The 14,576-nt window shown below is 42.8% G+C and overlaps 1 protein-coding gene across 2 annotated transcripts in view; it reads right to left on the bottom strand.

Annotated features, from left to right (window-relative positions):
- GATB (glutamyl-tRNA amidotransferase subunit B) overlaps positions 1 to 9,813 on the bottom strand; it is a 73,712-nt gene extending 63,899 nt beyond the window's left edge. For both annotated transcript variants that reach the window (XM_045831719.1, XM_045831720.1), the window contains exons 1-2: positions 9,614 to 9,813; positions 7,589 to 7,739 (exon numbers count right to left, since the gene is read on the bottom strand). In XM_045831719.1, the coding sequence (XP_045687675.1) occupies positions 7,589 to 7,739; positions 9,614 to 9,789 (327 nt within the window). In that variant the 5' untranslated portion in view covers positions 9,790 to 9,813. The remainder of the gene's footprint in view (positions 1 to 7,588; positions 7,740 to 9,613) is intronic.
- Between the last annotated feature and the right edge of the window lie 4,763 nt (positions 9,814 to 14,576).

Raw genomic sequence — 14,576 nt, 5'->3', positions numbered from 1 at the left:
TGAAACAAATCTATACTGAAACAAAGGAAAAGCACTGTAATCACTACAATTAGATTTCATGTGGGAATAGTGCGTGTGGCTGGCAGAGAGGTGGGGGAAGGGAAGGTGGTTCTGAAGAGGAAGGCTCTCAAGAACTCACTGAAAGCTGGGAAATGGTGTGTGGCGGGGAAGGAGTCAAATGCTCTCCCTGAGAGGGGAGGGCTGGGGAGGGGAGGGCAGGCTGCCTACGGACCACCGTGCAAGTCCATCACTGTCATGAGTCACCCGAGTTCATGGGAGACGTCCAGTTAATGACATCACGAGGCAAAAGAGAGCGAAGACACCAGGGAGTTTAAGAGCTGAAAGGGAACCTTCCCGCATCCGTGTGCATGGGCTCACACACTGGGCTCCTTTAAAGAGGCGAGGGTCTGGGGCAGAAGCCCTCACCCCTGGGACCCCCCACTCCACAAGTGGGTAAAGGAGAACCATACGAAAGTGCCTCAGAGAGTAACTGGCAAGACTCAAGTCTGAGGCCACAATGTAATTATAAGTTCTACAGATTACATTAAAGCGAACCACTGAAATGGAAAAAAAATTAATAGAAAACAGTCACATTTTGTCTTCTTAGTCAAATAACGAAACATCATCAAAGTGTGAACAGAGAGGTAAATATAGATCTGATTATAAATGTATGCATTTAAACGCTTTCCCCTATTGCTGTTTTCCTGAGTTTCTACTTTGCTTAGCAGCTTTGAGTTAAAAACTTTTATAACAAGGTTTAGAATTAAGGGTCAGGAAAGCGTTGCAGCCTGATGCTCTCCAGAACCAGTCAAGTATTTCTAAATCTATTAGGTGGCTCAAAACAGAAACTGTTACCAGTATCTGCTCTGTTCAGAGGGCTAGAATATTGCAGATTTACCTAGCTGCAAATAAATCTGTCAAAAGAAATTTGAAAAACAAATTAATTGCAAAGTGCTTTACAAAGCATTCCCATTATCATTCCTTCCAGGGACAAGGCCCCTTTGGTGCAATCTGCAGGCGCGTTCGAGAACGAACCTCCAGCACGAAGCGCAGCGTCCGCATCGTCTGTTAGTCCCCACGGGGCGGGCATCCCGTCAGATGCAGTCACATCCTATCTTCCCTCTCTTTATTCCCCTTCTTCTTGCTAATAGTGTTATGTACTCTTGTGAATAAAAGCAAGTTTCATAAAATGAGGTAAACAACGGTTCAGTTTCCATTCTCCAGCTGCCAGGACCAATTCCAAACCCCTTTGATATGGAAAGCCTCAAATGCTTTTTCTGACAGGCTGATCCTGAGACAAGAGGGGAATGTTCTTGCACGTGTGTGTGGAAAGCAGCTTTCAGAGCCCTTTCCCCAGCTCTGAAAATAAGCAGCACTCATGCCTAGCAGAGGGCTCTGTGTTACGTGCAGAGAAGAGCTTCCAGATAAACAAAACAAGGGCAGAGTAACCAGTTTCTGATTAATCTAATTGTGGCACACCCTGAAATTATCCAGAGTTACCTACTGGCCACAGCTGAGCCACCTATCAGCAGGCGTCGGCCAGACAAAAATGTTCTCCTCGCTTCCTCCTGCACAGGGACTGGCACCAAGAGGGGCAAGCGTTTCCAATGCTGCATGTGTGTGAGCAGGCAGGTCTGCTGTGCATAAACGTCAAGCAAGACTGGACGCTTTGCCAAAGCCTCCCTGTTACTGGAAACACTGACAAATTATGAAACAAATGGGCTTGTAAATCCCATGACATTTTATCAAACAAATACATTTTCCTCCTATTTCACATCCATGTACCAAGTACTGCAAGTAGAGAAATTAAAATGACATTCATAAATAGGAAATAACTAACTCTAAGCAAATAGCCTAGGATCCTGTCTGTAGTTCTGTAGACAACCAATTACTTAATAAATCAAAGAAGATTGTGTATCAAAATTATTATTATTATTTTGTTAGAAAAACAGGGCAAAATGACCAGCAAGGCGGAATCCCTGCCATGAGCACGAAGAATGCTGTCCCTAGTGCAGCTGTAACCCTGCCGACAGGCAGGGAAATGCGCTAAATGACCTTTTCAATCTGAAGATTTATGATGGGATTCCATGTAATTCTAAAACTAAAGGTAAAACAAGACGATAAAATGCTTGGGGCCCTAGGAAACATTCGGAAGGAGTCTCACAAATCAGAATGGGGGCGGGGAGTTGAGATGGGGGATAAAGATGCATAGCATGTCTGTAAGCCCAGACAGCAGGTATGCTTACACACCTACAAACACACACACACACACACACACACACACACACACACACACCCCTATGCTCGCAGCAGCAGTGTGGTCTAAGACACCTATCGCCCAGTGGGACCTGCGAGAGGCAGGACCTGCAAAGGGGTTAAGAGTGTGAACTTGGAAGCTGTACAGCTCAAAAAGAGGAAACAGTGAAACGAAGTGTGCCTGGGCTGGACTTGATCCGGCTCCCCCACTCACTTTCTAACTGCGATGATGATGGGGACTGCGCCTCGCAGAACTGTTCCGAGGTTCAAGTCAGTTAACACACACAGCAAGCTCTCTGTCAGTATTAGCTGACTTCACTGCTATCGTTACTGTTAACCAGGCTGAAGAGACACCAGATGCTGGCAACCTAAAGCACCTTGGGAAAAGAGGTTAAGGCATGAGCCCACTGAGGCTTGTGGAGGCCACAAACTCCTGGCACAATCACAAAACCTGCCACCAACTGGATGACCTAATACGGAAAACTCCACCCACCTCAAGACATGAATGCAAAGAGAGTCTTGAGAAATCAGAGCCCCAGCCCCAGCCCCAGCCCCGGCCCTGGCCCTGGCCCGGGTGTGGGGTTTGAATACTGGCGCTCTCCAAGCTGTGTGGCAGCTGGGAATGAGGAAATTACCATAGAACCTGTTGGTTCAATAAAGCCCAGCGGGCCCTGGCAGAAGCCACCACCAATTCATCCCACGGAGTCACCTCCACAGTCCAGGGCAGAGTTGTCAAGTGGAAAAATCACACCGAGCAGAGGAAATAAAAGCAAACCCACACCTGGACACGTCCTGAGTAAGACAATCAGGGAGAATGAGCAGATTACGTACAAAGCGTGCAGACTTCTCATCAGGGGTAATAGATGCCTGAGGACAGTGGAATCATGTCTTCAAAGTGCTGAGGGGAAATAACTGTCAACTTAGAATTCTATACTATCATTCAAGAGCTGGAAAGAAACGGAAACGACTGGAGGCACAGACAAACGCAGCGAGGGCATCACCCACAGACCTGGAAGCGGGAAATACTAGTGCAGGCAGGAAGGAGCGCCAAAAGCGGAGTGGGAGGTAAGAAACGGTGTTTGCTAGAAAGGGAAGCAATCAGACGGGCATTTCCTCAGACTTCACAACCCAGCCTAAAAAGCTGCCTTCACCAGAGGGCAAAGGGGCACATCTTCCCTGAGGCTACAGTGGGAGAGCTGTCTGCCTCCTTGTTCTCTGAGGACACCCGATTTCTCAGGAACTGATTCTCTTAGTAAGTTCCTCTTCCCTATATGTTACTCCTTTAATGCCAACATTTAGTTGGTGGACAAAGTATTACAGACAAGTATCCTGAAGTAATTTATAGTGAAAAGCAGCTGTTGCCACCACCCTCGCTTGCCAGTCCTGTTTCCTGGCAGAACCACCTCCAGACCTTTGAGCTATCTTGTCTGGCATCTATCTTCCTATTTTTAAATAACATGCTGTGCCTGGGACCTTGGAAAATCCATCACCTTCCTGCCAAGGCCCGTGGCCATTTTCACGGTGACAATCCTTCCTTACTCTGGGAAAAACACCGACCTGATAAACTGTCCCAATGACACAATGTTCTCGTTTTTAGGTCATGGAGCCACAAAACTTGGCCCATTCCATTTGCAGTCCCATGTATGTAAATTACAAGGTAGGATATTTTGCAATACTTTTATATTTTATTCTGCCCGTAATAATAACCCATGCTTGCCACTTTACTATATTTCCATTAAGAACGAAACACACTGGCCCTGAGTGCAGCTCTGTGGCAGGCTGAGTTGCACTGAAGTCCGAACAGCCGGGGTGGTAGGCAGGCCAGTCACTCCGCCCCCAGAGGAAACAGGGAAACCCACCACATGCATGAGCTTGGGTGTGAATGATCCAGAATGTGGATGGGCTTACTCCTCCTAACAGCAGTGTAGGGTGGTGTTACAGGGATCGGATAGGTGAGTCTGTCACTGTTTGGAAGAAAAAAGAAAAATTTCACCAGCAGAAGGCTGAGGAACCAGTAGAGGTAATATGTGATTATCAATATTATCTTTATATAAAATGTTTAAAATTTTTGTTGAAAACACTTTTGACTCTTGAGAGTTCTAAATCCTTCACTCATTGTCTTATTTTTTTTTAAGTGAAAGGAAATATTTACTAGCCAAGAAACAAAAACAAAAAACAGCTGACCAAGTAAGGACCTAAAAAGGAAGAAGAGGCCTCTCCTCATCTGTGGCCAAAAATACTACTTTTTTCTTGGTTTATCAATTTAGAACATGACTTCTAGTTATGGTAGATAAAGAATTTAGTTCTTTTATTTCCCAATATCCCAGTTATATCAGTTTTTGTTAGATCAGTAGTTGGTGCTTCTTCTATTATTATTACGTAAATGTCTCTCTGCTGAGCTGTTAGGTGTACTCTGCCTACATTTCCTTTCCGGAATGTTTAGTTTTGCCTGGAGTTAGTGGGTCTTTTACACTTGCTTCATTTTTTTTTTTTTAGAAGTTGATTTTATTTATTTATTTATTTATTTTTATTTTTAAAAAAGATTTTATTTATTTTTTAGAGAGGGAAGGGAGAGAGAAAGAGAGAGAGGAACATCAACGTGCAGTTGCTGGGGGCCGTGGCCTGCAACCCAGACATGTGCCCGACTGGGAATCGAACCTGTAATGCTTTGGTTCGCAGCCCGTGCTTTCATTTGCTTCATTTTTTATTACCTATTGCTTATTATTCTCAGAGACTCCAGTTTACATGTGAGATCTCTTTTATACACAAACATTAGACAGCTGCTGTTCCCACTCCACCTCCCTCTTTTTGTGAAACCTCCCTGTTCTGGAGTCTTCCATCCTCCTCCCCCATCAGGCCCTCTGGGCCTGCTGCAGCGCTAACGATCTGGAACCTCTCCATTCCTCCAGTAGGTTCCCGTGAAAATGGGAATTTTTTTTGGATCCTGCCTGTCTGAAAATATCATTATTTTACTGTCACACTTGATTCCTAGTACTGGGTACAGAATTCTAGATTTGGATAATTTTTTTCCTGGGATTTTTTTTAAGGCACTCTTCCATTTTCTTCTAGCATTAAGTGCTGCATCAACCCAATGCCTGACTCCTCGTCCTTTGCATGTGACCTTTCCTATCTCCTCTGTAAGTTCTGGTATCTCACCTTCATCCCTGCAATTCCTACATGTCATGTAGGTGCCCGTGCCCAGGAAACTATTTTCCCTCATTGCTCAGGGTTGTTGGCAGCCCTTTCCCTTTGGAGATGTGTGTCCTTCAGTTCTGGGAAACTAATCAGTGTTGCTGTTTGATGGTTTCCTCTTGTCTATTTCCTCTCTCCTGGAACTCCTATTAGTTAAATGTGGGACATCCTAGATTGATCTCATTTTCTTTTTCCCCTATTATTCAATTCTTTGTATGCGTGTACTTTCTGGAAGACTTTCTTGATTCATCTTCTAACTTTGGGTTTGGCGTGGGGGGGGGGGTGGGTTATCATAATTCAACTTCTAAGAGATCATTTTGATTGACTGTTCATTTTTAAAAAGTAGCACCATGCTCTTATTTCAAGGATACAGTAAGCTTCTCTTATCTCTTGAGGATATTTATAAAAGCTTTTACTTTTTAAAGTATTCTTTTTACTTTGCTGCCTCTTATTTTAGTTTTCCTTTTATTTTTGGCCTTGTCTATTATGTTGGACAATCTCTTTAAATACCTGGTGATTTCTGACTGTCAATTTATGTTTTAAAGTAAGGTACTAAAATGTTGATTAAAAGTTCTACGTAAATATCCAGGGCTTGTTGTCCGGTGAGCTTCACTCCAGGACAGTGGGGTGAGCAGATAACTTTTTTAGTGAGAGACCTCACCCCCAACCCCTAATTCTTCCCCGTAAAGACATGTAATTTTCAAACAGGTTCCTGCAGATTCCTGCTTGGGAGTGGAGGGGAGGAGGGGGAAAGGAGAGATGGTCATGCCAGGTCACCCGAGCTCCTCACACTGGGCAAGGCAAAGGTCTGCGGAGGCCCCGGAGTTCAGAGTGCAGAAACTGTCTGACACCAGTGCCTTCTGCTCTGCCTGTGGTCTTCGGGAGGAGTGTTTCACCAGTTGAACGTCTCCCCAAACTACAGGCGTCTGTGGGGGTGGTGCAGCTGCAGATGGTCAGGGAGAGGACCTTCGGTCTAACTGCTCTGTATCCTAATTGCTCTGTGTCCAGACTGAATTTATCCCTTTGTCTTCAGGTCCCTCTGGCTTTCCACAACACCGGAAACTCCCATCCTGGTCGTTTCTGAGGCTGCATAGGACACAGCACCTCATTTCTCACTAGCATCTCTTTCTGCGGGCCTTCTGTCCCTTTCCTTGGGTGGTAATGAACCCTACTCTGCTGAGTCAGGTCCTCTCTCATCTACCTGCTCTCATGCACTCAGGTGTAGTCTCTTACTCTCTTGGACATTTATAACTTTTAAATTCTTTTACTATTATTTCAGTAGGATTTCCTTGGGGTAAGGAGACAGAATATGCATGCGTTTGGTTGGCCATATTAATCAAATGCCTCTTTAACTGCCCTTTATGTCCTTGGCTCCTACTCATCTGCATTTTAAGAAAATTATTTTACTGCAGTAAGAATATGCAACATAAGATCTACCCTCTTAAAACACATTTTTAAGTGTTCAATACATTACTGTTGACTATAACTCATCAGCATTTAAATATTCTCAAGCCTCTTCAATATGAAAGAAATTAGGACTAATAAAATTTTTTTCTTGATTCCATGTCTCCTTTCGCCTGTTGCATTCTCTCTTCCTTCCTAGGCAAATTTCTTCTTTTTAATCCTTACCAGAGGGCATGTTTCCATTGATTTTAGAGAAAGAGGAAGGGGGAGAGAGAGAAAAACATCGATCAGCTGCCTCTAGTACACGCCCCAACTGGGGACTGAGCGCGCAGCCTAGCACAGCCCTGACTGGGAATCGACAGCAACCTTTTGGTGAACGGAACGACACACCTCATGACAGACCTTCCCAAATAGTGTTTCAACCCAAAGGCAAGGATCATTACTCATTTTTTTTCCCAGTTTATAGCTGGTATTTAGTAGCCATTCTAAAATGTGTGTGAAATGAGTGAATCAATATATGAATACACATGGTACTTAGACTTAAAAACAACTAGAGATGGGCCTTTAGAAAACATTTAGTCCATCCTACTTCATCCAAAATTCCCTAAACGAGTATTTCCTAAGAGCTATACCAAGACATTAAAACGAAGAAATCGTTATCTATGTTCAATAAAACATAAGCATTTTCAAATAGAGGAAATTTAGCAATGTAGAGAGGATCAAAGAAAAACCTTACCGGCAAAGTTCCAGGCAGAGATGCATCGAAAAATGATACCAAGGAATTTGGAGGTGCCACAAAGTGGACTTGAGATCCAGAGAAGAGTTTTGAGTTGGAGGAGATCTGGGCATGAATTTCCAGGCCTACCACAGCTGCCCATTTGTGCTCACTAAAGAGAAAGACATAATGGTTAAGAAATAGTTAGATCTGTTACTGTATGTATGTTTCTATGAACCTAAACCACAAATGTTAATTTCCTATTTGTATCTAACTTATTAACATTTTATTTCCTCACTTAAAAAGCGTGTCATCTTGTCTTAGTGATTAAATCAAAAGCAATTCATAATGAACACCTACAAGACCAACAAAATAAAACTCATTTACAATGTGGCATAGAGTTCACTGTACAAATAATGTGATAGAAAAAGGAAAAATTTGACATCTTAAAACAACTTAGAAATGGGTATCAGGTGGTGTCAACTGCTTGGCTGACTTCAGTGAAAAGCAGCCTTTTCTAAATTAACTGTTATCAATTAATTACTCAGCAAATGAAGAAAGCTGAACTTGCAAACATTTTTAGAATTAACATCAGAATTCTACCACCAAAGAAATAATGGTAAATAGTTGCACATCTCATCACTTTAAAAAGAAATTCTCAGTTATGTTTTGAATTCATTTTATAACAATGGTTTGCAAATAAAATGATTAGTGACATGAGTGTAATCAATCGCTACTACATGATACTCTCCTGGAAATTTTGTGCAAAGGGAAACATTATTAAACCATCAGATTTGGCATTTTTTGGTGCCCAATCACTTTCTGTTCCCAAGGTCTGGTTCCAGTTCCCTTTGCTGGTTTGTTTATGCTTGATTGTTATCAAGAAGCTGTTAAATGCTATAATCTCTCTTATCTGGCCACTCCTCTGTCATGGGTGTCTCTATGAACATCGCATACCCAGGTCCCTCTGAAACCCAGGTATCCTGGACAATCTGCAGATAGCCTGTTTACACATCCTCTCCCCAGATTTTGTCTGTTCCTATCCTTTTCTCCCAAGCAATTTTCTGTATGATCTAGATTTTTGTTGACATGTATTGGATTTTGATCCAATCATTTCAACATATAAAGTTCTACATCCATATATTGTGAGATTAATTCCTTTTTTACAGCATGTAATTGGAGAAATTAAACAAAGACTATGTTAAAAATCCTGTCACTAAAACATTATTCAAAGTATTTTTGCAGTTTCATTACATAAGAAAAAATACTTCCCATTCAGTGAGATGATTTAATTTATGAAAAGTATAGAAACTGAATGCTCTGGACACTTTCCCTCTATTCCTCCAACTGAAAAGCAAAAAGTAATACCAACCTAACTATCTCAAAGAATTCACGGAATATTAGGCATGTGCCTTACAGTTATGTATTCAAAAGGCAACTGTCTTACGTAGTGAAGTATAAACAGCGGTTCAGAGGATAGCTAGCAAAATGAACAAAGCTCTCTACACAACCAGAGGAAAGAGTTCTTGTATTGGCTGCCTACTCTTAGGTGTAGACATGCATGTTCAACACGCAACGCCTCCACAGATAGGTGGTGCTTTCTGACTAATGACATTAAGCGACCACTATCCACAGCTTGTAGGTAAAGGCTCCCCTTCTCCCTTTAGAACACAGCTGGCCTAGAGTAACGCTAAATGTCAGCTAAATAAGATCCCGCTTCTAGTGTCACAGACCCCATTGCTGGTGCTATTAGTAAGGTGACTGGATCCAGTGTTCTGTGTTGCTTTAGAGTCAAGAAACCACCTGGGATTTTACAGTTGCGAATCTATTTCAGGAGAGCGGTTTATGTGTGTGGAGGCAGGGCTAACACAGGGCAAGTTTTGTGTTTTCAGGGCTGCAAGTTACAGCGCAACACCTTCCTGCTCAAAACTTAAACAAACGAACAAACAAAAATCGTCTACACTGAACGCAGAACTGAGTGGCCATCATCTCCCCAGTCCCGCAGTTCCACCTCGCACTGAAGTGGGCAGTATGGGATGAATATACCCTTTCCTCGGCTTCCCGGCCGTGGTGAGGTGCTGCGGAGCCACTGAGCTCTGCCCCCTTTTCCCGCTGCACCTGGACCCTGTCGGGGCCCTTCTTTCGTGGCGAGAACTGTGGTCAATGCAGGCTAAAACCCAACGCCTTCCAGGGCAGCACCCGCGCAGCACGGGCGCCGCCATTGCCCCTCCGGAGTCCTGGTCAGGTGACACAGCCCCCCTCTGCCGCGAGGGCCTCTGGGAAGCGTAGTTCTGGAAAAGTGTAAAATCTCTAGAAGCTCCGACCGGAAGACTTCCATTCCCGGTGAGCCCTGCGAATCGAAGGCTGCCGGAACCCTGGCGGAGAGGGGAGGGAAGGAGAAATAGAGGAGAACGCTGGAGGGTTTCCGGGTCGGGAGGGGTGACTCCTCCTAGTGGGGAGTTGGAGAGGTGTGTGGCTCTGAACCCATGTCTGAGTTTGAGCGAGGGCATCCAAAGCTGGGGAACCTGGCTAGGATTTTGGACCATAAATTAACCTTTCGAGATGAAGTCAGTGTCCTTGACATAGCTCGAAGACTTCCTGAACCCCTCAGATCCGCTCAGTGATTTTCTCTGTCCCACCTCATACACTAATTTCATGAATGCATCAAATACTTATTTGCATGCCTATTGTATGCCAGGCAACAGTTCTTATGCACTGGAGATGCAACAGTGAGCTTATATACTTGGTAGAGGAGACATACAGAAAAGTTAAAAATACTTTCATGCAGGTGTTAAGTGCTACATTTAAGCAAAGATGCTTGGAGACAAACAGACCAAGCTTGAGCCTTCTAGTGCATTTTTACTTACCAGCATAACTCATTTTATTGCACTTTGCTCCAGTGCACTTCACAAGTACTGCGTTTTCTATAAATGAAAGTCAAGCCCCTCCAAGAACAGAAAGATGATGGGCCACTGCCCACTTTATGATGGTGGTCTGGAACTCAAACCCACAATATTTCTAAGGTACTCCTGTACTGGCTTTATTGTGGTGGTCTGGAACCGAAACTGCAGTGTCCCAGAGGTATGCCTGTATTCTCCTTTTTCGTTCTTGACCAGTATTTCAAACAGTCTTCTTATATTCCAGGAAGCATTGATAGGAGATACCATCACCCCAGCCAGCTTCCTTTATTTCCCTGCTTGGAAACTCATACGCCTTGTTGAAACTACCACTTATTTCTTGCATTTGCACATACAATTTAGAATAGCCATTCAGCCATTCTCTAGTATGTCACCCTATTTTAGGTGACGTACTCCAAATAGTGCTTATGAACATCTGATTTTTGTGGGGAATTTGTATTGTTCAACACAGTATTAACAGAGTACAAAGTAGGTTCCTCACAAATATTTGTTGGATGGAGTAGTGCAATGCGGAGAATGCATTTGACAAAGGATAGAGTGGATGCCCTTTATGTAGTAGGAAGATGATGAAAAAGTGTGGTGACGGAGGCAAAGAGAAATTGACCTATGTGAGACAGCCTCAGAAAGTAAGATTGAAAGACTTGGTGATGGATTGGGTATGATGGTGGAAGACTAGGTGGGGTCAAGGAACTCCTAGATATCTGGCATGTAACACTGGATGAGTGATGGAGTTATTCACTGAAATAAGGGCACTAGAAAAGAAAAGCATTTGCAGAAAAATATGAGTTTGGTTGCCTTGGAGATATACAAGAGGAGAAGTCAAGTAGGCATCTGTGATGCCTAGAAGTATGGAGCAGGGGAAAAAGCTGCATAGCTTGCATACTTCACACTGATGTGCAGCTATTGATCAATAAATAACCTATTAATTAGACAGCTGCAATGTACAATATATCCCCATTTATACTCCTATGCAGTTATGATTCTATGCAATTTAATTCCTTCATGGAGCCAGTTTTAGTTACTGTCCTTAAAATTGCTATTATTTAATTTTCCTATCCATTTTATTTTTTCACCCTCTATTGTTGATCCAAATTGCCATACCAGAAGTATTTTCATATAACCCAAACTGGAAATGAGAGAAATGACAGAGACTGCAAAGTAGAGGTGGAGATTTGTTCCAAAACTGATCTCTATTGCCCTTTCTATCATGTTCGGCTCACTCTTTAGATCCTTTCATAGTTTCTCTCCTCCAAGTTTCCATATTTCCCAGCTTTGTTGTAGGTGAGCTTGCTCATTTAGCTCCAGATTTTTCTGGCCCAGACTTGGGGTCAGGAGAGTTCTACCTCTGATAGGACATCAGAGGAGAGGGGGATTCCCGTATCTTGGAAGTGAGCATGGATACCCTTTAGCCAAAAGGAAAGGGAGAGCCTTGCTACCTTACCAATGTAATAAGCACACTTAGGAGGCAATGCACTCCCTAACAAGAAGAGTTGGGGGTGTTTCTGAAAACCCCCATAAGAGACAGCAGCACACCTAAAGAAAATCCTAATTTTATGGGCAAAAGGTGCTCTAATGGAAACTCATCTTTGCTTATGAAACAGTATAAATGCAGTAATAGTCTAGCGCTTCAAAGGCTCCCACCCCACCACTAGAGGGAGAGAAAATCCTATGCATGTGAGTGTATTTGATTCCTTTCACAACTGAAAACCTTTCAGTTCAATGTATACTGCACAGCCCTTTCAAAATCCTGAGAGTTAGTGGCTCCCTTGTCCCCCTCGGTTATCTGTCATTTCCAGAAATGCCCATTGTTTCACTCGTGCTTTCCTAGTGTCTAGGAGAGCACCGTTTTCCAGGTTGCCCCTCCTCGTCTTGCTCCTTCCCCAGTCACTGAGCCTTCTACCATGGGGCTGATTCTTGCCTTCCTCCTGCACGCCAAATCTGATACCTGTCAGAGCTCTGACTGACAGACAGCTCTCTACCTGAGAGAGCTATTTTGGTTCCACCGAAAAGGTGGCTGTCATCTGGAAGATGCAGAGATTTTCATTTTCAAGGAGCTCAGAAGGTAGCAGGACAGGGTTTCTAGCAAAAACATTTTCTTAGGGAGAGTTTCTCGGCTCTTATTTTATTCATATAATTGACATAGCACAAATAAATTCAGAGCAATTTTTTTAAAAAGAGACGTAAACCAGAGCTGAATTTCAAGCTGTTATTTATAAACAGCAGTGGTTAGGAAGTATGTCTAAAAGATCATGCTTGGTTTTGTTTAGTATTCTTTGGAGAGTCTTTGAATGTCAGAGTTGGAATGCACTGGCTTGCCTCTGCATTTGACTTAAAATCCCCAGGTATCTATGTGAACTTGTTGATTTCTGAACACAAATTGTTTCCCCCCAAGTCTAAGTCATGTTTAATTGTAACTACTCTCTTTCTCATCCTTTCACTGGTTTGGAAGGAGGGTAGAATGCAAAACATGGTATTTTAGGGTTTATGACATCTTCAGTAACCTGGGTACAATGTGAGGGAATGATACAAGTGATTCTAAGTCACTATTTTTTTTCTAATGAAGTAAACAGTTTTATTGGAAACATTAAAATTTCAAGTAAAATTAAAAGGAGATTGTTTCTATTATTTACTTTAATAATGTATCATGATAGTGTGTCTAAAAATCTGTTTGTATACAACTTTGAATCTTAAAGTTGTATTAACCTGTTCTTTGATAAACTACTTTTGTCCTTTGGAAACAAAGGCGATGTTTTAAAGACATAGAGCAGATGAATTAACAAAGTGCCCCTTTCAGTCTAACAGAGCTGGTTGTGAGTGCTAATCTTAGTATCTCTTTACACAGTTGTGAGTTTGGTCCATTTGTGGGACTGTTAGTTTTTATCTATTCTATGGCCGTAGCACCCAGCCTGCCATCTTGACAGTTTATGCCATGTGGGGAGGGAGTGAGGGTAGCTGGGTCAGTATAAATTCTCTTTGAAAAGAGGAAAAAGACACTTAAGATGATGTACATACAAGAAAAATTGACAGCAAAAATTTTCATGTTGTAAGAACAGTGGCACTAGAAGAAGTCCTGTTTTTGAAAAAGCACTCAAAAAACATAGTGTTTCTTCTCAGAAAAACCACAGTGTAAGACCCAGTGAAGTGTCGTTATGGGGAGAAAAGAGCCAGGGAATATATGTGCATGCTGGGCAATCGAGAGAACAGGATTCGTTTCCTTTTATTTTACCATTAAGTCTTGATTCTGATGAAATACTGATGGGGGGGGGGCAATTGCTTTCTCTAAAGATTGCTTTGAAGCAAAAAGAAAAAAAATTTATAACTTTTTATTCCTTTCCCAGGCAGGGAATAGAACACCAGCCAGTGTCTTCGTGGAGAGGAAGTGCTGTTTGGGGAGGAGGAGGCCAGCACGCTGATGCTGTTAGGTTGGCCCAGCCCATACGCTGTAATCTCTCCATGTCCTGCCTCCTTCAGTCGGGTCTTAAGGGATGCTTTGCTGTTTCCCCAGGTCTTTTCTTTTCTAGAAATCTGACTAGTCCTGGAGGCAAACCAGAATTATGTGTAAGAAAGAGTTCTGCTTCTCCCCATCCCCACGACTCACCACTTACTTGAAAGCAGGTACTCCTCAGTCAGAAGGAATGAGTTGTAGAACGTGCTAAGCTCTGCATCCCCATAAGCTGTGTTTACAGCATGTGGTCAGATATCTGCTGGGCATGAAGAAGCTCTGACCTTTGTGTTTGGGAATTGGGTATTTGGCCTTGAAAGCTAAGGAGCTCATACACATACATACACACTGCTAAGCAGTATCCTATTTCCGAATAGCATACAAAAAATGATCAAGAGCTTTTAGGTTTCAAAACAGATGAGATTTTTGTATGTCAAATGGTTCTGTTCATCTTAAGTCTAAAGATTTTGAGGAAGGAAAGTCAGACATTAAAGAACCATGCCACCTAGACGCATGAGCTTTGATGACACTTTTCCCTCAGTGAGTGAGCTCCTACTTGGTAAGTGAAGGGAAAATGTATCAGGACCCACCAAGGTGGTATGGAAGAGAATAGAAAGGCTCCTCTTACACATCCTGCCAGGTACTCTGA

The sequence above is a fragment of the Phyllostomus hastatus genome, unplaced genomic scaffold, assembly GCF_019186645.2.
Source record: "Phyllostomus hastatus isolate PE091 unplaced genomic scaffold, TTU_PhHast_1.1 phas_contig_159, whole genome shotgun sequence".
Lineage (NCBI taxonomy): Eukaryota > Metazoa > Chordata > Mammalia > Chiroptera > Phyllostomidae > Phyllostomus > Phyllostomus hastatus.
The sequence above is the reverse complement of the archived record's forward strand: the minus strand, read 5'-3'. Positions and strand labels throughout refer to the sequence as shown.